The 23,044-nt window shown below is 40.6% G+C and overlaps 1 protein-coding gene across 1 annotated transcript in view; it reads left to right on the top strand.

Moving 5' to 3' along the window:
- The first annotated feature begins 10,145 nt into the window (after nt 1-10,145).
- Nucleotides 10,146-23,044, top strand: part of LOC148032424 (uncharacterized) — a 46,373-nt gene continuing 33,474 nt past the window's right edge. The window contains exon 1 of the mRNA XM_087683081.1: nt 10,146-10,466. Coding sequence (XP_087539207.1) covers nt 10,202-10,466 — 265 coding nt within the window. The 5' untranslated portion in view covers nt 10,146-10,201. The remainder of the gene's footprint in view (nt 10,467-23,044) is intronic.

The following is a 23,044-nucleotide window of genomic DNA, read 5'->3' as shown; positions in this document are numbered from 1 at the left end:
AACTAGAAAAAGAAAAGCATCATGAAACCCTTTTCGTGACTTTCAAGGAAAAGGGAGCTAAACAGATTCCTTTTAATATTCTAATTGATGAAGGACTCCTATAAAGTGTCCATCCTCTTTTATAATTTGAGTTTGAAGGGGGGTTATTGAAATATGAAACCCATGATATGTACTAAGGGAATGTACAAGAGACATAATGGCTAGATTCCAATTATTTAATCCTATGCTTCATTCCCATCAATAAGGAGAGTCTCCCTACACCCATTACACTAAAGGAGCGCACCTTTCACCTACCAACTCCACTTAATTAGGGGAATCTACCTTAGGTGTGATTAGACCTACCAAAACCACTATGAAACACCACTAATTATTGTAAAGCCTTTATAATACCACCACATTCTCATGAATAATGAATTCACTTTCCTTTGGTCCATGCTGACACCTTTTTGTGATTAACACATAGTCAAATCTTTTCATTTTTCTTGAGCACTACCATGATGGGAGATACACAATTTGGATGCTCTACCTTCCTTTGGTCCATGCTGACACCTTTTTGTAATTAACAAATAGTCAAATATTTTCATTTTTCTTGAGCACTACCATGATGGGAGATACCCAATTTGGATGCTCTATTTCATAAAGGAAACTTGCCATGAGAAGCTTCTCCAGTTCTTCTTGTATGAGATGCACATATCTCAAGTTCATTATGTAGGGTCTTTGTTTTGAGGGTTTGACATTTAGATCTATCAAGATAGCATGGGTGAGCATGTGTGATGGTACCCCTTTAAGAATAGTGTAACTCCATGCAAACACATCTTAGAATTCTTTAAGAATTGTGATGAGTTTGTCTTTGTCCCCTTTCACAAGGTCATTCAATAATATACGTAGAATAGAGAGGCGATTCTTCCCTGGCAAGAATTACTTCCTTAACCTTCATAGGTCCCTTGATCAATTTGTTGGATTTCCCTTCTCATTTTGCTCCCAACAAAAAGACTATGTTGTTGCCCTTCTCAAATCAAGTGAATCTTTTTGAGAGACCCTATGACCTTTTCTAATTACCATCAAAGTCTTAGCTTATTTGGGAAAATAATTCTTTGTGCAACCTTGTCCACTTCCATTCACACTACTAAAGCAACTCTTCAAAGATCAATAAGTTGACACCACTACCATTAAGCAATATTTTTTCCCAAATTGCTACTAGTGATCATTTGGGACATTGAATCTTACAATGTTTGGTTGGGATGGTCGTGGGTTCATTGTAAGGACATATATCATTAATTTAGAGGTGCTAGGCTCAATTATATGTGTACTCAACTTGTCTTCACTTACTTGATTCAATGTTTCGCTCACTTTTTTGTACTCTTCTTCTTGCTTAGGTCAAGAGTGCCAAGAATGTGCATCCAACCTTGCTTGTCATTAGGGCAAATAATATATATTTTCAGGGACTTCGATATGGCAATGCAATTTGTATTGCCTCTAAGCACATTGAATATGGCATAGGCATGGTTTTCCTCAATATTACATGTTCCATAGGAAGACTAATCCATTGCCTCGGTCCTCAATGACTCTATCTTTTCGCATCCAAGGGGGAACTAAAAGCAATTCATAATCCACTCAAATTTCATTGTGCAGTAATCCCCACAATTTTGACAAGCCAATCCTTTAGTACATGAAGCTATTGAACTTTGTAGCTATCGACTATTGTCATATTGAAATTGGAATGCAGTATCTCAATGGGTGGATCTTCTCGTGCCTTTAGCACTGAATGATTGATTATGCTATCCCCTATGCCTATATCAATGATTCCTCTTCTTGGCAAGTCACTTAGAGCTTCTATAGGAAGTATGGCATGATGCTTGGCTCATTCCCAAAAGGTGTTATCTCCAAGAGCTCTTGGAGAAGGGTCGATTGCTTCAACGCTTGCATTGTTTTGTGTGAAGCGGTAGTTCATGCAATTTTGCCCCATCTTCTATCCATTGTTTAAACACTTTCCAAAGGTTAGGGGTACTATGCATTACTGTCCCAATAGATATTGTCAAAGCTAGTGTGATAACAAGGCCGAGTTCCATGACTTTACATTGGAACCAATGATTTGGTCGGTTGCTAGTTTACTTGGGGATTGTGAGGCTTTGGGTAATTCCAACCTTGAGTGGATTAGAGGCTAACTTTTCAATTTTAGGTCATCTTGGAGAAGACAATGGCGTGGTGCTTGATAACACTATGGCACTCATATCGAATGCAGAATTTGACACTTGTACTACTTCTTTAGCTTTCTACACCCATTTCTTAACCTTATTAATTATTTGTACTTGTCGTCCACATTGGGATGCTCCTTTATTTTTGAAGCTACAATCTTTTTGGTTTGAGGAGTGATAATGGTGCTCTCATTAATGGAAACAATTTTGTTAGTTGGTTTAGTGGTGGTTTCTTCACTTTGCAACATGAGCTTTTCTATTGTTCTCTTTTTCCTCTTGCATTTTTCTCCAATATCATGGACCCATTAGTAATGCACAATCATGGGATACTAACACTAGTTTTCTCACTATGAACCCTTATGATGGCATTGATAGATATAGGTATTGTGTCCTCATCATGGAACATCTCCACTCCAAAGAGTATGAGAGGTACTCAGGAGACAATGGCCTTATGATGGCATTGATAGATATAGGTATTCTCACTATGAACCCTTATGATGGCATTGATAGATATAGGTATTGTGTCCTCATCATGGAACATCTCCACTAACACTAGTTTGATGGCATTGATAGATATAGGTATTGTGTCCTCATCATGGAACATCTCCACTCCAAAGAGTATGAGAGGCACTCAGGAGACAATGGCCTTACTCATGTTGGCTTTCTACCTAGGATAATCAAGGTACATGTATGTTATCCTACATTTAGGGCATTGTTGGTCCAATTAATTGTCCTTAGGGAGCTCAAATTTATGTGGACATCTCGAGAACGCATGTTCTAGTTGTCTGCAATTCCAATATTTACTTGGGGTTCTTCCTTTTCCTCGCCCTAATACCATGACTATGGTCCATAAGAATTGCATTAATCTCCTTGTCATCTATGGTGTATTGGTTTGAAGATTTCTTTTCCTTAGTCCACTCCTCAATTTAAGTGAGTAGGAGCATCACTTAAAGGATGAGTGACTATCAAGGATAAGGGTCGAGGTATTCTAGATGGATTGATATTTGGTCTCTTCGTTGAGGCTTCTGCTCAGTTGAAGCTAGTAGGCTAACTATTGTGGCCTAGGATAGTATTATGCCTTATTCTATTGTGGATATGGGTTGTCGTTAAAGGGGTTTTCATAGGGCAAGCCCCTAAGATCCTAACAATAAGTTGCATCATGTCCAATACATCCATAATTTGTAGTTTTCATAGGGTATGCCCCTAGGAGCCTGACAATAAGCTACATCATGTCCAATACATCCATAGTTTGTACTAGAAGCATGTAAATAAGCTACATCATGTCCAATATAGTCATATTTTACCCAAACTTCAGGTCATCTGGATTGATACACAATAGTGGTACCAACAGAGGTATCAACATCTTGAAAGTCCTCTCCAACCAATGGAAACTCCACTTCATCTAGGGTGTCAATTCCTCGCGCTTCACCACCATCACTCCAGAATAACCCTTATTGTCATCTTGCCAATAACTCTCTTAATTCTCTAGATCTGCTTCAGGTTAGAATAACATTTGATGGATATGGGTAATGCTCTGACATAAATGCAAAAATGCAAAAAACTGCATCATGTTGCTTGAAGCAGTCCACCACTACTTCAGGAATCAACAAGATTTTCAGATTTTTGACATCAAAGACAAGTATTTGAATTATGCATGAAATCCAAAAATAGAGAACAACATAAGAAGGGTTGTGTCATCTTAATTTGAAGACAGCTTCATTGCTTCGTGCAAAAGACTACTGCTTCACATAGGAATAGTGCTCCACATATGAATTCTGCTCCATACCACAAATTCAAATTTTGGGCCTCAATCTTTGCCACTGTTGATGGTGTTTTAACACAGAGAAACAGGGAAGCAATGGTAGGATCACCAAAGTGTTGCTGCCCTATCTATGCAGAACACATAATAGGACAGATAATGCCTCATGGGAAAAATACATGTGCCTCATGAAAAAAATACATTATCTTATATAAAAAACTCAAAGATAATCATATAGAGACATAAGAACACAAACTTCAACACTCATAATCAGAGAATGAGAAGTGGAACATAGAGAATATGCTAAGAATATAGCAGAAACACAATAAATGATGGCACCAACTGTCAGAACTGCTGTATTATAACAAGAATCCATCATACATAGGTCATGAACATCAGAGAAGAGCCCAAAACGAGAATGACACAATGTGCCTCATCAGGTCACGTTTTTACAACTACTTGCAAACTGCACGTCACGAGGCATACAACTTCATAAGGCATCTAAGGGCTACTTTACATATAGGAACTAACACGACTAAGGTAAAACCATGCTAAGTGCATAATACATAAAGTGTGAAACCATCATGGCTAACAGAGAGATGGAGAATGAAGGAGAATGAGGGCAAGAGTAAGAGAGGGTGAGGATATGATGAAGTGAGAATAAGGAGGATGATGAGGTTGAAAGATGGATTGGGGTGAGGGAGAGAGAGATTGTGTGTGTGATGAAGTGGGAAAGAAGGGTGGTGGAGTGGAGTGGGATAGGGGAGTAGTGAAGGAGAGTAAAATAATAGAGGTAGTAAGAATGGTGGCAGAGTGGAATACATGTGTCTCCCCTTGAAGGCTCAAAGGAGTCTCATTTTATAGGCACTTGGTTGAATCATATTATATGTTAATCCTAATTAATCAAGTATAATCTTTATTGATTAGAGTTCCAAATTGGATAATGTACTAGGTGATGTAAGGCAATGCATAATACATTTTATTGTCTTATGTGCATAAGTCTTCATAGTCAAGCTTCCCAAAATAATAAGAAAATGGAAGGTAACCTACAAAGGTTGGAAAATGTGAGGAAGAGTGGTACATGTGCATTACTAATATAATGTGATGATTTACAATATGGGATGGATAGTTTTACAAGGTTATGAGTAGAAAGAATGTGAAAATGTATATACACTTCTTACAATATGTTCCATCCTCCAAAAGGAGATGAAGCTTGCTTTGAATAGAGATTGATGAAGAAAAAGACTTTGAATAATAATTGAGAAGAGACTCAAACCTCCACCATTGTAGATGTAGCCTTTGTTACTAATCGGTTCATGCACCAATATATTATTACATTTTCTTCTTTTAGTGGCCAAAGCTTTTTTCATGCATGTACCATTTATGAAGCTCTAAATATTAAAATAGAGAATATCATAGTTAATAAGCTAGGAAATGTGAGATATATGAAATGAGAAAAATATAAGAGAGAATAAAAAGGGAATCGGATATATGCACCACATGGGAGAATTATTGGAGTATTTCCTAAAATACTCAAAGGCATGCATGTCCAAGCTTGGTTCCATTTTCTCCTTTAATTTTCAAAGATTTTGGCTCCAAGTAACTGAGAGCTTTAAATTTTTTGTAGAAGGTATGTTTATATCCCCTTGTCCTCATGTTGACTTTCTTGTACGTTTTGCACCATTTCTTGAAATGTGAGGAGACTCGTATGCACCACTCCAAGGTTTTTTAACGTCACGTGACTCACCTTTGAATCCATTCAAGCCCAATGCTAAAATTATTGTAGATAAATATTCCCAGAGAGGAATACTTCTAGAAAAGATTTTTTAAAGGGAAAAGTATATCACTCTTATTTGGTAAAAATATGCAAGCCTTTATAAACATTGATCCCCATATAAGGCTTAAGCTACGCACCCAAAAGCTATGTACACCTTATGTGATTCTAAGAGGAGATTCACATGAAAAAATAAAAGATTGTGAAAAGCACCCATCACCATGAGTATTCAACCTATTGGGTTTTCCATTTCTAAACTCTTCAATGAAGCAACCATATTTGTTGATCCTTACTTGCAGCCCCTTGATCAACCATTGTCTAATTGAAGCCAAATTCTTATTGATGGTGGGCACATATAAGACATCTATAAGCTTATCATCCATCCCATCTCTAGTCACCAAAGAAATGTTGTCATTGTCAGTTATCTTATGCAAGGTATTATCTCCCATAGCCACATACTCTTTAGTTTGCATTTGTTGCTTCCTATCAAACAATTTTACATGTGTCATATGGTTTGTAGCTCACGAATCCAAAAACCAGTCATCTAGGGGGATGTGCCATGCTGCTAAGTACATACTCCATAGTAAAAATATACCTCTAAGTGATGAACCACCTCTAGAACCATAGCTTGTGCCTCCATATTCACTTGCATAATCACCATAATGTGCCCTTCTACAACCTCTAGACATAGCATTTTGCTTATGATATCATTCTTTCTTAAAATGGCCAAGCCGTCCATAGTAAAATGACAACTATAATCTTTATGAGGACTACATCATTCTCTACCTCGAGAAAAATATCTTCCCATAATCTCTACGAGGACTAGATCATTCTCTACCTCGAGAAAAAGATATTCCTATATCTCTAAGTATAAATCCTCCACAACCAAAAGAGCTACGACCACTAATAAAGCTATTCCTATAACCACACGAAGATCCTTCAACTTTGGATAAGCTACCAAAGCTCTCTGATGGTAGAATACACTATCCTGACTAGGAATTTTTCCACTACTAGATGCATTAAGGTCCACTTTATTTCTTTAGTAGCAAAAAGGCAACCAACTCCTCAAAGTTAAGCATAGAATTGTCTCTCATAGAAATAGAAGTGCTAAGAGACTTATATGTAGGTCCAAGTCCATTGAAAGTAATAGAAATCAAATCATTATCATCCACAAGTGTATTTATCAAAGCAAGGTCCTCCATAATTTGCTTTATCTTTGCAATATAATTATTAATGCTTCAATTCCCACAGCATGCACTATGCAATCTCTGCTTTAGATATCTTTCTTGACTCTATGCAAGTGTCATACCTTTTCTCAATGATCTTCAAAGCATATCTACATGTGCTAGCCTTCTTAATATGCAGGATCAAAGTCTCTAAAATGCATATAGAAGTCCAATGTAAACTTTCCTATTTTCACATGTCCAGTCTTTGTAGGCCTTCTTTTGTTCCTCCATGGGCTCTTCAAGAAGTTCATAGCATGCATCCTTGCATGCTATGCGGTCCCCTTGACCTCTCCCCCCATCAAAATTTTTTCATACGTTAGGACCATGCAATGTAATTTTCCTTAATTTACTTGTCACCAACGAGTTGAGTAATCTATGTTGTTTCTGACATTGTGACTACTAGAATTTCAAAAAAACTAGCAATATGTAGTGTATCAAAGTACTATTCAAGTTACTCAAATTCGAGACAAAAAAGCATTAGAAATGCCCCAGAAAATACATGTAAAATGAGTTCCAATGATATGATTATTGTGCATGTGTCCAACTACTATTAAATATATCCATACATCTGTCATACATCAACTTCCAATAAAAACACTGAAAACAAGGCTCAAATGATGCTTGTGTGGTCCAAAATGCATCAAAATACAAGCCAACATTTGACAAATTTCCATGCTTATTTTTTGCATTTTTAATGCTAAGAGTAAAGTCCAGTCCAAGATCAAACCATGATAATATTTTTGATAAAATTACCCCTCCAAATTGGTACACGAAAGTTACATAGAAACCAACCTTTTAGTCCTTGAAACAACTAGTTTTTTCCTATTGCAGTGTGAACACATAAAGTGTGAACTAGTTCGGCAAAATAACTAGTTCCATGGTTCTCCAACGTGAAATTATTTTTGAAAAGAACTAGTTCCATTATATTCTAGTGTGAACTCTAGAGATCAAACTAGTTAAGCTTGCTATTAGTGTGAAAGGAGGGGGGTATTTTAATTAAGGTTAATAATAACCTTAAACAATGGAGCAAAACATCTTCTTTTCCTTCTCCCTGAATTCTAGAGCTTTAAGCTCTTCTCTAAAAACTAAGGAGAATTATAATATTCTTATATTTTCTTCTCTGTTTATAGAGAGCAACAAACACCCTACTTCCATTGATAAGCACACCTTATGCTTAGTTTCTAAGCTACCCTAGCACTTCCAGGCACAAGTAGGTCCCTTGTTCACGCAAGCCATGAGCTTAAGTAGCCCTTGAACTTTCAACATCCAATAGATGAATTGATTTGAAACCCAAAGCAACCAAACCATTGTTATAATCCATTGTTTGCAACCTTCAATGGCTTCTTGCATGCATTCAAAGCGAGCAATATATGCCTTGAATTTGAGCTACAATGGCTCTTCAAATCCATGTACTTGTTTTGAGTTGATTAGATGAGGATTTGTACTTGATTTAATGGTAGAGAACAATCTTTAAATCCAATGTAGACCTCAATTTGTCATGCATCACAATTAGATTCTTAACTCTTGCATTCCCACTTTGATACCAACTGAAAGGATTCAATTTAGATGCACAACAAAAGGGAGATGGCACAAGATATGGAGGCTCAATCCATCTTCTTCATCTTCATCTTCATTATTCTCTTCTCTCCCTACACACATAATGAGTATCTCCCAAAGTGGATAGATACTTTTGGCTTTACGACACTTTACATATAGTCTCCTTTCCTTTTTCATACAACCAAAGGATATGACTTAATCTACATTCTATTTCTCAACACAAACCATGGGCTTTAGACTTCTAATGTTAGCTAGTTTTCACTTGAGATAACCCCATGGGCTTCCTTGGGTCTCAATGTCTTGTCACCAACCATCCGTTTCTCCTTAGAAGGTTCTCCTCTTACAATTTTTATTTTCAAGTATAGATAGTGCTTGCTCTCCCTATAGAAGAAGCATGTATTGGAGGAATAGGAATACCTAATGTTGACAAAAACATGCAAGCCAATAGCATCAAATAGTTGAAGACCATCTGGCAGCTCATTCCTCTTATCCCAAAGGTTGCATGCTTTTCTCTCCGCTTTGAGGACACCATTTCCATTGGCTATTGAATGAACATAGAGAACTCCTCCAAGCGCCTTTGTGAGCACACTGATTTCATTGTCCATCCATTCAGGAAAGCTAAGGAGAATGCAACACATTACAAAATAATCATGCATGCATATGACACCAATATCTAAGCTAGAGCTCCAAGGGAGAACATTCACAATATCAACTTTGTAACGACACAAGAAGCTAGTATCTAGCTGCCCTCTTGTTGAGAGTTAACTAATGTAAGAAAGAAAACTCACCTAACAAAACAAAACTTTAAGAGGACAGCTCTTGCATGGTAAGTTTACACTAACCATTTTGAAAACTCCTCTTTTGAGGGGGGTTTCCCCATAAAGAAGAAGTATAGTCTAATTATGAAATTCATATATCATTGTTTGAGTTTTGAAAGTAAGAAGGTTACAAGAGCCCAAAAGGACCGCTCCCTACTATCATTAAACTTAATGCATTGAGCATTATTATGTGAGAGCAAATCTTTGCACAAATGCATTCTTCTCTTTCCTTGGGAGCTTGCTATGATTGAGTTCATCTTGAACATAAGGAGCTCATTTGTGCATTGCTTGTTGCATGTGGGAGAGGAAAGGAGGGATAATGGGCTTGCCACTTGGTGGTCCAATAAAGTCAAAACCACCTCGCCCAACCCTCCCTTCCAATTTCTCAAGAATAAGAAAATTATATGTGATCTAGACTGTATAATTTTCCCTAGGACAATTATCGCTCATCCATTCTCTCTCTTTTTTAAAAAAAATTGAAAAACTTTTGGCATAAGATACCAAAACCTTTAATTCTAAACTTTGAAGGGATTCTTGACCCAAATACATATATTTGCCATGTCTATAGCTAAAGCTTTTACAAGGTTTTTAACCTTCTTTTAAAAAAAAAATTAAAGGCCTTTGAAAAAAGATGTAAAAGCCTTTTCAAAACTTTTACAATCGATGTCACATTAAACCTCGGTTTTGTGTGAAATAGTGGACTAGGTTTATAATGCGGAATATCTTAAATATTGGTAGCTATTTATATTACAATTTACCAGCAATAACAAATTATAAATGTTTAAAATGTCGGTCTCAGTCTTATAAGATCGTCCCTGCAAGCAGTTTGATCGTTGCCAGAGCTGTTAAACTGTGTTGAATCTCTTTCAGACATGGTGGATGTGGAGGACATGCGCGCGGACACACTTCTCAGCTCTGCTGATACTTGCAGCGCACACTCAGCGGCTGCTAGCACTGAATCAGCAGAGTTCAAGAAGGAAGAAGCACACAAGGAAGAAGCAGAGAAAGAAGCGGAAGCAGAAGGCTTCTGCGAAGAAGAGGAGGAAGAAGAAGATGACGACAACGATGAAGAACTAGACGAAGACGATGATGAAGGGCAACTTCTCGGTGCTCTCGATTGGCTTGACCTCCGTGATGGTACGTTTCTCGCCACTTCTCATTGTCTATGCAATTTCGCATGGCAGGCGTAGTCCGAGCTCTGTCTGGCACTAATGCACAATGAAAGATCAATGATGACCTGACTGCTATATAGGCATCGCTGCTCAAGTGCCTAATCTTTCTTTTTTGCGTGCCCCTGATTTTCAAGGCACCCTTGTTTTCTTACAAATACTTTGGCCGTCAATTACAACACGAAAATTCAGGCAATCAGATTTTGGCAAGTCTTATATAACATATAAGAATATAATGTAGGTTCACCGCTCATTTTTTCGGTTAGGGCATATGCTTCTACAATGTATGTTTTACAATGTTGGGGACGGTGAATCTTCATTCAAAAATAAGTGCTAGTTTGATTGAGTTAACATCTGATTTATCTCAGTTTAAGATCAATTTTTTGCCTCTACTTCATCTTTCTTTTTAAAGCAAAATCTTGAGAGAGGAAAGTCAGCCCTTGCTTTTGGGAATCAAAGTAGTGTTGAGAGCTTTTCTTGGAAACAAAAAGGTGGTGCTCTAGCATGCACTAGTACGCAACTTGTTGATAGTATCAGGAGGCTAGTTCCCAAGCCAAAATGCTGATGCTAAGTACTGAACCTACAATTGTGTGAGTGCCTATAAATAGGCCTAAATGCCAAAACTGGCTGACCTGATTCGGGAGGGCATAAATGTTGCCAACTGTCAAAAAGTGCCCAGAAAATGAATAGAAAGTGACCATAAAGGGGCCCAAGAAAAAGGCAATAACCCCATATGGAGTTGGGGAACCTCATAACTCAAAAATGATTAGTATTGGTGATTGGTTGAAGAAGGTGAGAACTTTTTGTGGTCATTGCATATTCTATAGGTATTGCATGGAGACCAACATACCTTTGTTGAAGTAGTGCTTGGTCTCATGAAATTGTTGGCTGGAAAGCCATCACTCATTGGCCTTCAAAGAGTAATGAGTGGATCATTGGGGTTCCTTGTGGCAACTTGGAAGTTGTGCATTGGTTGGATTCTAGCACAACTAGATGACAAGAAAAGCATTTGATTCTCCTTGGAACGTCTAGTTTCATGAAGCTAGAGGTTGATTTTGTAAGAATGTGCAATGGAAAGGAAAGTGAACACGAAGCAAATAGAGGAGGAGGAGATTTGAGAGAAATGCAAGAGAAAGAATGAACTAACTAACAAGAAGACTAAATAATATAAGGATGCGAAGGTCAGCCCCAACATGCAACATTGAGTGTTAGTGTGAGTGCTAGACGAAAGCAGGGGGATGAGAGAAGAATGAGAAGGGCGACCCTAAATGATGGATGGAGTGAGTGGGTAGGCTGCCTATAAGCAGGCAAATTGAGACCACTGGCATACAAATTGGCCAAGCCCAAAATGTGAGTGTTCAATTGGGCCAGCCCAATTGACCAAAATGGTCACTATATCAAAAACGAAATGCATTGGTACATCTCCACTGGAAGTATCTAAAATACACAAAACGACAAATAATCACAATGTTGGAGTTCACAATATCCTCCTCTAACTTAGATTAAGGCTTATAGGCAAGAGTGTAAAGAAATGTCCTAACACAGAAACACATACAATCATATGATAGAGCACAAATTGATTACAAAACACAGTTAGGGTTAGGGTAACTCAGAGACAATGAATACAGTGAATAATCTGAAGTGAATGATTGTGGAATATACAATGCTCAATGCAATAAACACACTATGTAGTGAATGAATACTAAACTTTGAACTTGTGCCTCAAAGGAGTTGGAGAGTGTCACGCTTTGACGGATGTCGAAATACAGTAAGGTAGTCTCCGAGGATGTTTGGCAATAGCAAACGCAACAGTGTGGCATTTGAATCAATGTTAGAGAGGCTGAGGAGAGAGAGAGATAGCAAATGTAGAGTCTAGAGTAAGTTGACAGCTTGGGTGGCAGCTGGAGAGGCATAATGCAGCCTCCAAGGAGTGGTAAAGTGCTAGGCAGCAGCTGGTCAGGCCAAATGCAGCCTAGGGAAGATCATTTGATGTAGATGACAGCTGTATGTCAGCAAATGCAGCTAGTAGAGGGTCACTAGGCAGCAAACATAGGATGTGGGCCTCTTGGATCAGCTGGCGACAGGCTGTAGGGGCAGAGATCAGCAAGAATATGGCTGAAAATAGGCACTAGTAGGTAGTAGACAGTGTGATTAGCCTTGGTTGAGATGTCCTTTGTGAATGGGGTGTGGGCAGCAAAGTTCTGGCACTTTCAAACTGTAAAAACGAGATTACATTGAGTGGGAGGGCAGCTTGTCTATTTATAGAAAGTTTAGGGCCTCTCAAATTAGGATATGCATGTGGGACACTGAAACTCTCTAGGGCCATGTATATTTTAAAGAAAAGGTTTAAATTCATTAATTAACTTGAGTTTTGGGACTATTTAATTAAGGCTAATGATTTTTTAGCTCAACACCCCTCTTAGGGCCAAAATTGGAACCAGAAAAGGGATTGTAAACAAGCCCAAGTCCTTTTTCATTTCTTTTTCCTGAGGCGTCCCACTCCAAAGCAACCAAAGCATCGAGCAAGGGTGCATGTTGGTTGCCGAGTGACCTACCAAGATTACATAGACAATGGTTATCTTACCTAAGTGAGTCCAAGTGTTCACTCGAGAGAGGATAAACCATTAGACAAAGAGTTCATGTCGGCTACGTAGTAGCCTACTAAGCCCTAAAAAGATTGATGGAAACACAATTGACCCTTTTTTTTTTGGAGGGCTTTTGCTTGGTGTTTCAAAAGATTTAGCAGTATATAAGGCTTTTCCAAAAGTTTTTGGCCTATTAAGTAATAGTGCTTGAAAGGGATGGTTCATCCCAAGATCTTCATAAAACAAACAAGGCTAACTCTACCACTAGTGGATGGTGATGATGAAGGAAATGGGCTAAGTGTGGGAAGCAAGTATGGTGGGTACGTGGAAAGGCAAAAAAGAAATATGGAAAGCAAGCTAGGCAAGCTCAGTAAGTGAGGGAGACTGCCCTGTGCAATGCCAAGAATATGGTGGATCCAAAGTCGACCACTCCAAATACTGGAAAAGAGATAAATGCGCACAGATGCATGTTACAAGAACAGAATGTTGATACACTAGAGTAATGCAAGAGGCAATGTAGATATAATCATACTCATGTAAAATGCTATACAATGGTGCCACTTGGACAATGCCTTCCCAGGGGAAATTTTCACTTGCTCAAGTGCCCTTTTACAATCATGGTCATCCCATGATGCAGATGAAGGTACACAGTATCATACACAATGTTTGAAACAAAATTGTAAAAAGACTTTGTCACCATCAAGAGCAGAAAGCCCCCCCTCTTCTTTAACTGGAAGGGAAAGTGAGAGGGAAGCACACTATTCCCGTCAATCTGAAGAAGTAGGGTGTAAAGAAATGCTTTGACATAGAAACACAAATAACAATCGTATGACAAAGCATAGACTGATAAAAGAACTCAGTTAGGGCTGGGGTAACTCAGAGACAAACAAACACACTATGCAGTGAATACTCATGCAACAAACACACTATGCAGTGAATGAATACTGAACCTTGAACTCCTGTATCTCAAGGATCAGGGCAGGGGTAATGAGCTGGAGAGTGTGTCGTACTCTGAATGGATCCTGAATCGCAGCAAGGTAATCTCCGAATGTCGAACACTAGCAAACACAGCAGTGAGAAGCTGGATCTGATGCAGACAGTAGCGAGGAGAGAGAAAGACTAAAAACGTAGGCAAGACAGCTTGCAGGAGAGAGATATTAAAAACGTAGGCAGGACAGCTTGTAGGAGAGAGAAAACTTCCAAACGCAGGCTGGACAGCCTGGCGACAGCTTGTAGAAGCTGGGCGACAGTTGGAGGAGAGAAAACTTTCAAACGCAGCCTGCAGATGACGTGGTAGGCAGTACGGCAGCAGGTCTGTGCAGGAACAGCAGTTGCCTGGCTGGGATCAGCTCCAAACTACAAGAAGAGGGCTGGAAATCAGGCGCCAACCATTGTAGATAGCAATGGACAGCTTCGACTGAGATATCCTTCGTGAGTGGGGTGTGGGCAGCAAGTTGAAACACTTGAAATCTGCAAACGAGATTGTAGGCTGAATGGAGGGCAGCATACGTATTTATAGAAAGTTTGGGCCCTCCCAAGTGGGTTTGTGCTTATGGGACACAAAAACTCTTTAGGATTGCGTTTCTTTTAAAATAAACAAGGTTTCTTCATTAATTAAGCAAGTTTTGGGTTTGTTTAAGTAAAACTAATGCATTTTTAGCTCAACCCCCCCTCTTAGGCCCAACAACTGTGCCATGAGAAAAATCACCCCAAGGCATCCCACCCCAAAGCAACCAAAGCATCGGACAAAGGGTGTGCGTCGGCTTCCCAGTGGCCTACTAAGACTACAGAGGCGATGGCTATCTTACCAAGGGAGCCCAAGTGATCACTCAGAGAGGACATGGTATTGGACAAAAGGTGCACATCGGCTGCCCAATGGCCTACCGAGCACTACAAAGGCGGATGGAATCAGCTATGGATTGCTCGTTTTGTTTTTTTTTTTGGCCTTCACAAAACAAGTATACTATGCCTACCATTATTCGGTGTTGATGAAGAAGAATAAGGCTATGTTGGAGATATAGCAAATATGTAAAGCAAGCAAGACAAGCTAAGGAAAAACTGCCTTGGAGACTACCATGGGTAATGCCACGAATTTGGTGGATCCAGAGTTGACCACACCAAAAGATCGAAAAGGGATAAATGCGCACAGATGCATGTTTACATGAACGAAATGCCAATGCATGGGGTAATCAAAGGGCGATGCAAGATGTCATGCCCACACAAAATGCAATGCAACGGTGCTACTTGGACAGTCCTTGCAGGGGAATTGTTCACTTGCCCAAGTGCCCTTTTACAATCAGGTCATCCTGACAGTGCAGATGAAGTTACAAATGTACATAATACAATACAAAAGAATAAATGAACAAATTTCTAAAAAACTGTAAGCATCATCACTGTCACTATCAAGAAAAGTAGCCGCCCCCTCTTAAACTGGAAGTGAAAGCAAGAGGAAAGCACCCTCTCCCCGTCAATTTGAAGAAGCAGGGGAGGGTGTACCCAAACCGATCCTGGGTAACGGGTACTGAAGAATCGGCTGGTTGACCGCTTTGGTCAAAATATCTGCAAAATTGTTGGATATAGACACAAACTCTAGGCGGATAATGTCTAGCTTAACTTGCTCTTTGGAAAAATGGAAGTGGACTCCCACATACTGCGTCTATGGTGTAATGATCGGATTGTCCACAAGGATAATGGCACTCTGGTTATCGTAGTAGACAACGGTGGGAGAGTCGCATGGGAAATGAAGTGCCGCTAGTAAACTCCTCAGGTAGATGTCCTCGGTGGTGCCATCGAAGAGAGCCCGGTACTCGGCCGGTACTCGGTCTCGGCCGTGAAAGCCGCCATGGTCTCCTGCTTACAGCTTGACCAAGAAATGGGAGCCGTGCCCAAGGTAAAGAGGTAGCCTCCATGAGAACGCTGAGTGTCGGGATCTCAAACATAAACCAAAACCATAAGTCAGGCCATAAGAATAAGTACACCGTAAATAATGCAACATACGAAGACATGTATTCCAATGTGACATCCTAGGTGCTGTGAAATACTGATTGAGTATGCTAACTGAGTAAGCTAAATCTGACCTAGTGTGAATTAACCAAAGAAGTTTTCCTACGACAGAGCGTATGTGCATCGAAGGGCTGTCATAGGGTATCCTTCGGCAAGTGGATAGTAGGATCAAGAGGCGTAGCCACTAGCTGTGTTTGATCCGAAGTGTGTATTTCCACTAGCTGAAGTGCGTACTTTTGCTGTGACACAAAAATGCATCCCCCCAGAACGAACTACCTCCATTCCCAAAAAATAAGATAACAACTTAGTAGGTACGATCTCTGATGATGTGGAAGGAGGAATAGGATCGGCATCCTGTGCAAAAGAGTGCACGATATCCTTCTCATAAAAAACGACGTCCCTCCTAACGATCACCTTGTTTGTCTGAGGACCGAACAAACGATAGGCTTTCACTTTAGAGAAATATCCAACAAAAATAAGGAGATCAGCTCGGGGAGTAAGCTTTCCTCTCTTATCATTAGGGGTGTGTGTGTGTGTAGGCACAATAGGCGTAGACTCTGAAGTGGGAAATGATAGGTCGAGAGCCAAAAAATGCATCATATAGGGTCTTCTGAAGAAGAGCCGCAGTCGGGTATCGGTTGAGGATATACACCGAAGTGTTAACAGCCTGATCCAAAGGCGCTCAGAAAGCTCTGCCGCAAATAGCATAGAGTGTGCCATTTCCATGACTGTTCGGTTCCTACGCTCTACGACTCCATTCTGAGAGGGGGAGTTAGTAGAGGTGAGTTGGCGAGAGATGCCATGCTTTAGTAGAAACTTAGAAAACTCGTGGGAGATAAACTCGCCACCACTATCACTCCTCATGCAACCAATATGACGACCAATCTGGTTATGAACTAGCAACACCTAAGCAGAAAAACATCGGACTTATGCTTGAGGAAGTATATCCACATGTATTGAGAATGATCATCCACTATAAAAAAGTATAGCGCGCCATTCAAGGCGGCAGTGCAGTGGATATCGGCCCACAAAGATCAACATGAATCAATCTAAGAGGTTGCTCCGCACGATGTGTGGACTGCTAAGGGAATGGGGTATGGTGCTGCTTTTTGAGTTGACAAGCTTTATAGACATCGCGAGCTAGTTTTAGGCGGGGAAGGCCCTCAAGCAGTTGATGGCGGGATAACTCATACAGAGAGTCATAACCAATCTGCCCTAAGTGAAAGTCCCAAAGACGCAGTGCCAAAGATGCTCATTGTTCGTAGGCTTGTGAGATGTGACGAATGCCTGGAAGCTATGGAACACGGAGCCCTCGGCTAGAAAGTGTCTTGTGGTAAAGGCCATTAGGCTGTGTCTCACCGTGAGCAATAATTAAACCAATCTGAGAGTCAAGGATCTTGATTGTGGTCGCTGTAAAGAAAATTGCTCGTCCCAACTGGGAAAGTTGCTGAACAGATAACAAGTTCATCCCAAGCTGGGGGACATGGTATACATTGTCCAGTGAAGCAAGATCGGGACCTTGTCAGTGGCAAAACTAACGCTGCCTTGAGCCTAAATCTTGACCGAGGAGTTGTTTCCTACACGAATCCGTCCGGCTGCAGGGGCTTGGAAACAGAAAATGTTTGCTATAGGAGTCATATGATGTGTAGCTCCACTGTCCACAATCCAAACAGGAGCTAAAGTGCTCAATTGTGACGATTGGTTCCTGCGGTGACCTCGTCTTGGGAGGCAACTCACAGATGTGGACGAGACTCGTATCTGATGTCTCTATGGAGACGATGTGGGCCTTTACAGACCAGTCAGACAATCCCTCTGGAGTTGAGAATGTTATCGCGACTGAGATGGCTGAGCGGTAATTGAGAATGTTATCGTGACTGAGATGGCTGAGCGGTGGCAATATGAGTCTGATCTTTAAATTGCCCTTTGCCAGCACCTTGCCTCCCCTCTTGGGGGTTGCCCGATTGAGGGGCGGGGGTCTGAGACTTAGATTTGGGTGCTGTGCCTCTGGCCTTTGAGCGACAATCGTCATCAAAATGACCAGCCTTTTGACAATGTTGACAATATCTATTCTTTTTAGGTACATTCTACAACCCTTGTTTGAGCTGTGACTGGGAGTTTCCTTGTGATTCCTCGGATGGATTTTGTTTTTGATTTTGAGTGGAGGTTGGATTTTGTTTGCCCTTCCCTTGTTACCCCTTCTGAGAATGAGCAACAAGAGTCCCCTCTGAGGAAGAGTTCATATGAAATTGATCGAACAACCGTGCGTAATGCAACAATTGACACTCAACTCAATGGAAGCTGCCCAACATATGTACTGTTGTGTGTGTGACCAAGTACTTCTGATACACAAAAGAAACCAATATTCTCTGCAATTTCTTCAATATTTCACAAGCGGGGAATGAATCTCACTGCTTATAGCACCAAGATTGCATCAACAATGTTTCCAATGTACATTTCAGATATAATTTTTGCCAAAATTCTCAAATTTCGGTAGAACCCCCAAAATTTTACGGACAAATCCGAACCGATTGCATCAGTACATCTTCCCGAGCATCAAGTGCGGGCAAATGTTGGAGAAATTTCACGAATTGTGCAAAGCCCCAAATTTTAGGGTCTAGGAGTCCGATCGGCCCAGTGGTCCGATTTTGGTCATGTCCGATTTCTGGAATCGGACGTCCGATTTTGACAGGCATCTGCACAAATTTCCAAGAAATTGGGTCAATCAAGCAAAAATTTCACTTGCATTTGAAAATCCCCAATTTATGGATCAGGATTCACTGAAACATGTGTCCGGTGCCAAATCTGGGAAAAGCCCCCAAATTTCGAGGAACAGATTTACACATATTTGTGTTCTGTCCTTGCTCGCATGAACACCTGGAAGAGAAGAAATAGAACAAACTGAAAATTTCTGATTAAATAAAAAAGGGGGACCATTGACGTGTTCGTCTGATGAAACTAGGCGCATGTCGCTTGTCGTGAGCAGTTCGCCTGCAACTGTCATGTTGACCTGGAGCCCCACGGCGCTTGTGTCACGTCGCGAGCAGTCCGCCTGTGACTATTGGGCTGACTTGGAGCCCGCTTGTCTGACCAGTCGCTTGTCGAGTGGTTGTGTCTGGTCTGCCAAGTTTGGTCTGCCACCTGGCATGCGTTAGTCTGCCCCAGCTTCGTAGCTTGTTAGCTGCTTGGCACTGGTCCTGTCGACAGTGTGTCGGCCTTGCGCTGTCGCCAATACCTCTCGCTTGGGCTTGCATTGCTCGCATGCCGCCAGCGCCTCTCGTTTGGGCCTGCATTGCCGCTTGCAACTAGTGCTTGTGATTGTCAGCGTTGTTGCACCTGTTTGTCAGCTGCCTCCTTGGACCGTAATGGCTCTGATACCAGTTTGTTGAGTTGGAGTGATTGATAGAATGAGAGCTTGGAATGAGCAGAGGTAGAGCAGAGAGCTGAGAGCATCTAGTAAGAGTGTACCAGTGTGTTGCACAGTACACAAAGAATAAAAATGTATTTATCTGTTAGGGTACAAGTAAAGAATGTGTTCACACCCGTAAGTTTATATACGTGGGATAAATGGGAGTTTACATCCAAAGGGGCTTCACACCCAATAGTGCTTCTATGCTTTGCCTCATTCTTTGAATAGACAATCATGTCATCAAAGAAAGTACCCACAAATGCCCCATGTGGTCTAAAGATGTGATCTATCATCCGATTAAAAGGGGGGCAGAAGCATTTGTAAGTCCAAAAGGCATGACAAGAAACTCATACAACCAAAAAGATGTCCTGAAAGCTATCTTAGGCACATTCTCTGATCTAATACGTATTTGATGATATCCATTTTTCAAATCTATACGGCTAAATATGGTTGCCCTTTGCAATCTATCCATAATGTCATTAATCTGAGGGATTGGGAGTCGGTTCTATATCGTGATCTTATTCAAAGCACGATAGTCAATGCACATACGCCACGAACCATCCTTTTTTTCCACCAAAAGCACTGGAGAATAAAAAGGATATGAGTTGGGCTGAATCAGCCCTTTTTCTAATAGCTCATTCACCTGACTCATAATCTCCTCTTGCTGGGCTGGGCTGCATTGACTTTGTAGGGTGGCTTATTAGGCAGATTACTCCTAGGAATAAGATCTATGCCATGATCTTCAAGTCCTTTAGGTGGTAGCTGTCCTAGAAGTGATTAAGAGAAGCAGTGAGCATTTATTTTCAAAATGACATGTTATCTTTCTCTAACGTAGACATATTCCCAACATTCTCACTATCATCCTTATCCTTGGTAGAAGCTAGGTATGTTGAAATATTATTTTTAATTATTTTAGAAATAGCAGCTGCTTTAACAAGGACAAATTTCCTTGTTAACTTTATTTCCGTGTTAACTTTACATCAAGTGTGAGTGTCTTTCCCTTATACTAAATGATGATTTCTTTTGCACATGAATCAATCATTGCATGCATATGATGACACCATGGTATACTAGGCAACTCATTACAATCCTCAAGTTGAGCAATGAATAACTCTTTGTTGTCCACATATCCATGTATATGCAACCAAAGCTTTCCAATGAGCAGTGTGACCGGCTTTGCATGGCCTTTACATGCCATCCCAACTTCCCCTATGGGTCCCATCTCATCCTCTCTGGTGCCTAGACAGGGTACTATGTCTACAGAGATGAAGTTGCCTTGTGCATCATTATCAAAGAATATCAATGCATGCTGATTCTTAATTTTGCCCCATGCTTTGTACAACTTAGTAGTATCATGATTGGGCTAATCATTAACAACATCGCATACCAATCTCATTGATGTTTTGGGCTTCTTTCCCTTAGGATCTCCCTGATTTTTTGATTTTCCAGCTTGTTGCCTATTGGGACAGTCCTTGCAATGTGACCCTCCTGTTCACAAATAAAGCATTTATTAGCAGCTATTAATTCCCTACGTTGTGCCAATGTTTTTGAGCCCTTTCTTGGCTATTTTTGTCTCTTTTCAAGCCGGTTTCAGATTTGTTCCCTAGAATAGTAGTCTGGGACAGTTTGGAGCAGTCGCCAGCAGTTGAGAGCTGTCGCCTACAGCAATGGACAGGCTGAAGATAATGTGGCTGCAGTCGATGATGGCTGGACAGTAGATGGAGGCGGGCTGCAGGTTGGAAACTGGGCGCCAACAGCAGTAGGGTTTGTGGGCTGGTGTAACTTGCAAACAAGGATAATCGGCTGAATGGGGGCAGCCTGTCTATTTATAGATGTAGAAGGGTGCCCCAAAAATTAGGGTTTTTGGCAGGCCACTAAAACTCTCTCGGACCGCTCCCCTTTTTAGGGTTTTTCATTAATTAGGTGTGTTTTGGGGCTGTTTAAGAGGCTACTCAACATGTAATGCATGTTTTAGCTCAACACCACTCAGTTGTGTAATGTGTGAACAACCAAACACAGCTGAGACCATGCATGAAGATGAAATGGCAGCTTGTGAAGGGTAGTGATGACTGCAACAGTCCTCCAGGATGAAAAATGCACATGTAACAACCTGTAGGAGCAATGAATCAGCTGTAAGCAGTCATTTGTGACTTGCAGGCTCACAGTTTGAGTCAGACGAGGACATTAGGAGCATTCAGCCAGTCAGTCATGTCATGTGTTTTGATGGAGGAGGCAGCTCTTTCTAGAGCTTGCATTACAATGCATTTCTTTTTTAGTCAGTCTTTTAAGTGTTCACAGTAGCTGAGGTTTATTTCCAGCCTGCATTTCTTTTTCAGTGGCTGGAGGGGGTGTATTCACACCTCAAATGAGGCGATCAGCATTTTATGGAGGCAGCTGCATTATTATTTTATCGTTAGTTGTGCAGTTGACCAGTTTGACTGCATGTTTGATCAGCAATCATCCAGTTTTTTTGCTATATTTGGCTATATATAGCCATCAGTCATTGGCCGGTCATCATTCATCTTTGTAGGTTCAGCACACTCCACTTTCGGGACTCTCCTCTCTGTCTTCCGCTGCTGCCATTTGTCATCAGCCTGATCTGATGCCCTTGTTGGTGCTTTGGGCTGCATGCAGGGACTGATCAGTCCTCATTGTATTCAACATTCTTTTGGCATTCAGTGCAGATTTTTCTCTTCCATTCTCTTCTTTCATTGCAGTTTTTCTCGTCCCTTCTCTCTGTGTTTGTGTTCTTCTGTTGTGCACTCTCACACCAGCAACATGTGAATGTGGAAATTAGCCAGAGGTAGTAGTCCAGCAAAACACAGGTCTTTTAGGCCTTGACCAGCAGCAGGGTGTCCAAAACAGCAGCATTGGATCAGCAACAACATGGACAGTAGTTGTCTCTTTGTGATGAATCACGACGAGGACAATGGGGATGATGACAAGATGTTGCTCATATTGGCTGAGACTGAAATACAGCAGGTTTTGGAGTGTGGGATTGGGGAGTGACTAGCCCACGGCCTCCTTTAATAGGACTTTTTTAGCCATTTGTCCTACCAAACAATCTCAAATGTCTGTTTTTTCTAACTTTCTTTTTGGGGCTGTTTTTGAGTTAAATTAGCCTAGAAAAATGTAGTTAATTTAGGCCTTAAATTTTATGTGCTTAACAAGCGATCTCTCTTGTTAGTGTGTTCTCTTAAAGGCCATCACCTGTGTTTGCAGAATACTCCAATAAGGTTAGCAGCTTATGGGCTGTGATTTAGAGTATTAGTATATATGTGTCCATATCTCATTGCCTAGTCTTGGATTACTTGCTTGCTTCATCCATTTCAGCTCTTTCATTTCAGTGATGAGAGTTGTTTCTTGCTTAGGCTTTGTGAGCCTCTTTCATTGTGAGAACTCTATTCTTTGGACTACATTCTGAAAATCATCATTTAAAAAAAATCATGAACGTTTCTTCTCTGTTTTGGAAGTAAGAGTTAAGAAGAATTATCTGGTTCAAGTAAGCATTCTAAGGAACATGAAACAAGAAATGTAAGTAAGATTCCCAAG

This window comes from Lygodium microphyllum, chromosome 8 (assembly GCF_053477565.2).
Source record: "Lygodium microphyllum isolate KBCC chromosome 8, Lygodium_microphyllum_v1.1.10, whole genome shotgun sequence".
Taxonomy (NCBI): domain Eukaryota; kingdom Viridiplantae; phylum Streptophyta; class Polypodiopsida; order Schizaeales; family Lygodiaceae; genus Lygodium; species Lygodium microphyllum.
Note: the sequence above shows the minus strand (reverse complement) of the source record. Positions and strands in the feature narration are given on the sequence as shown.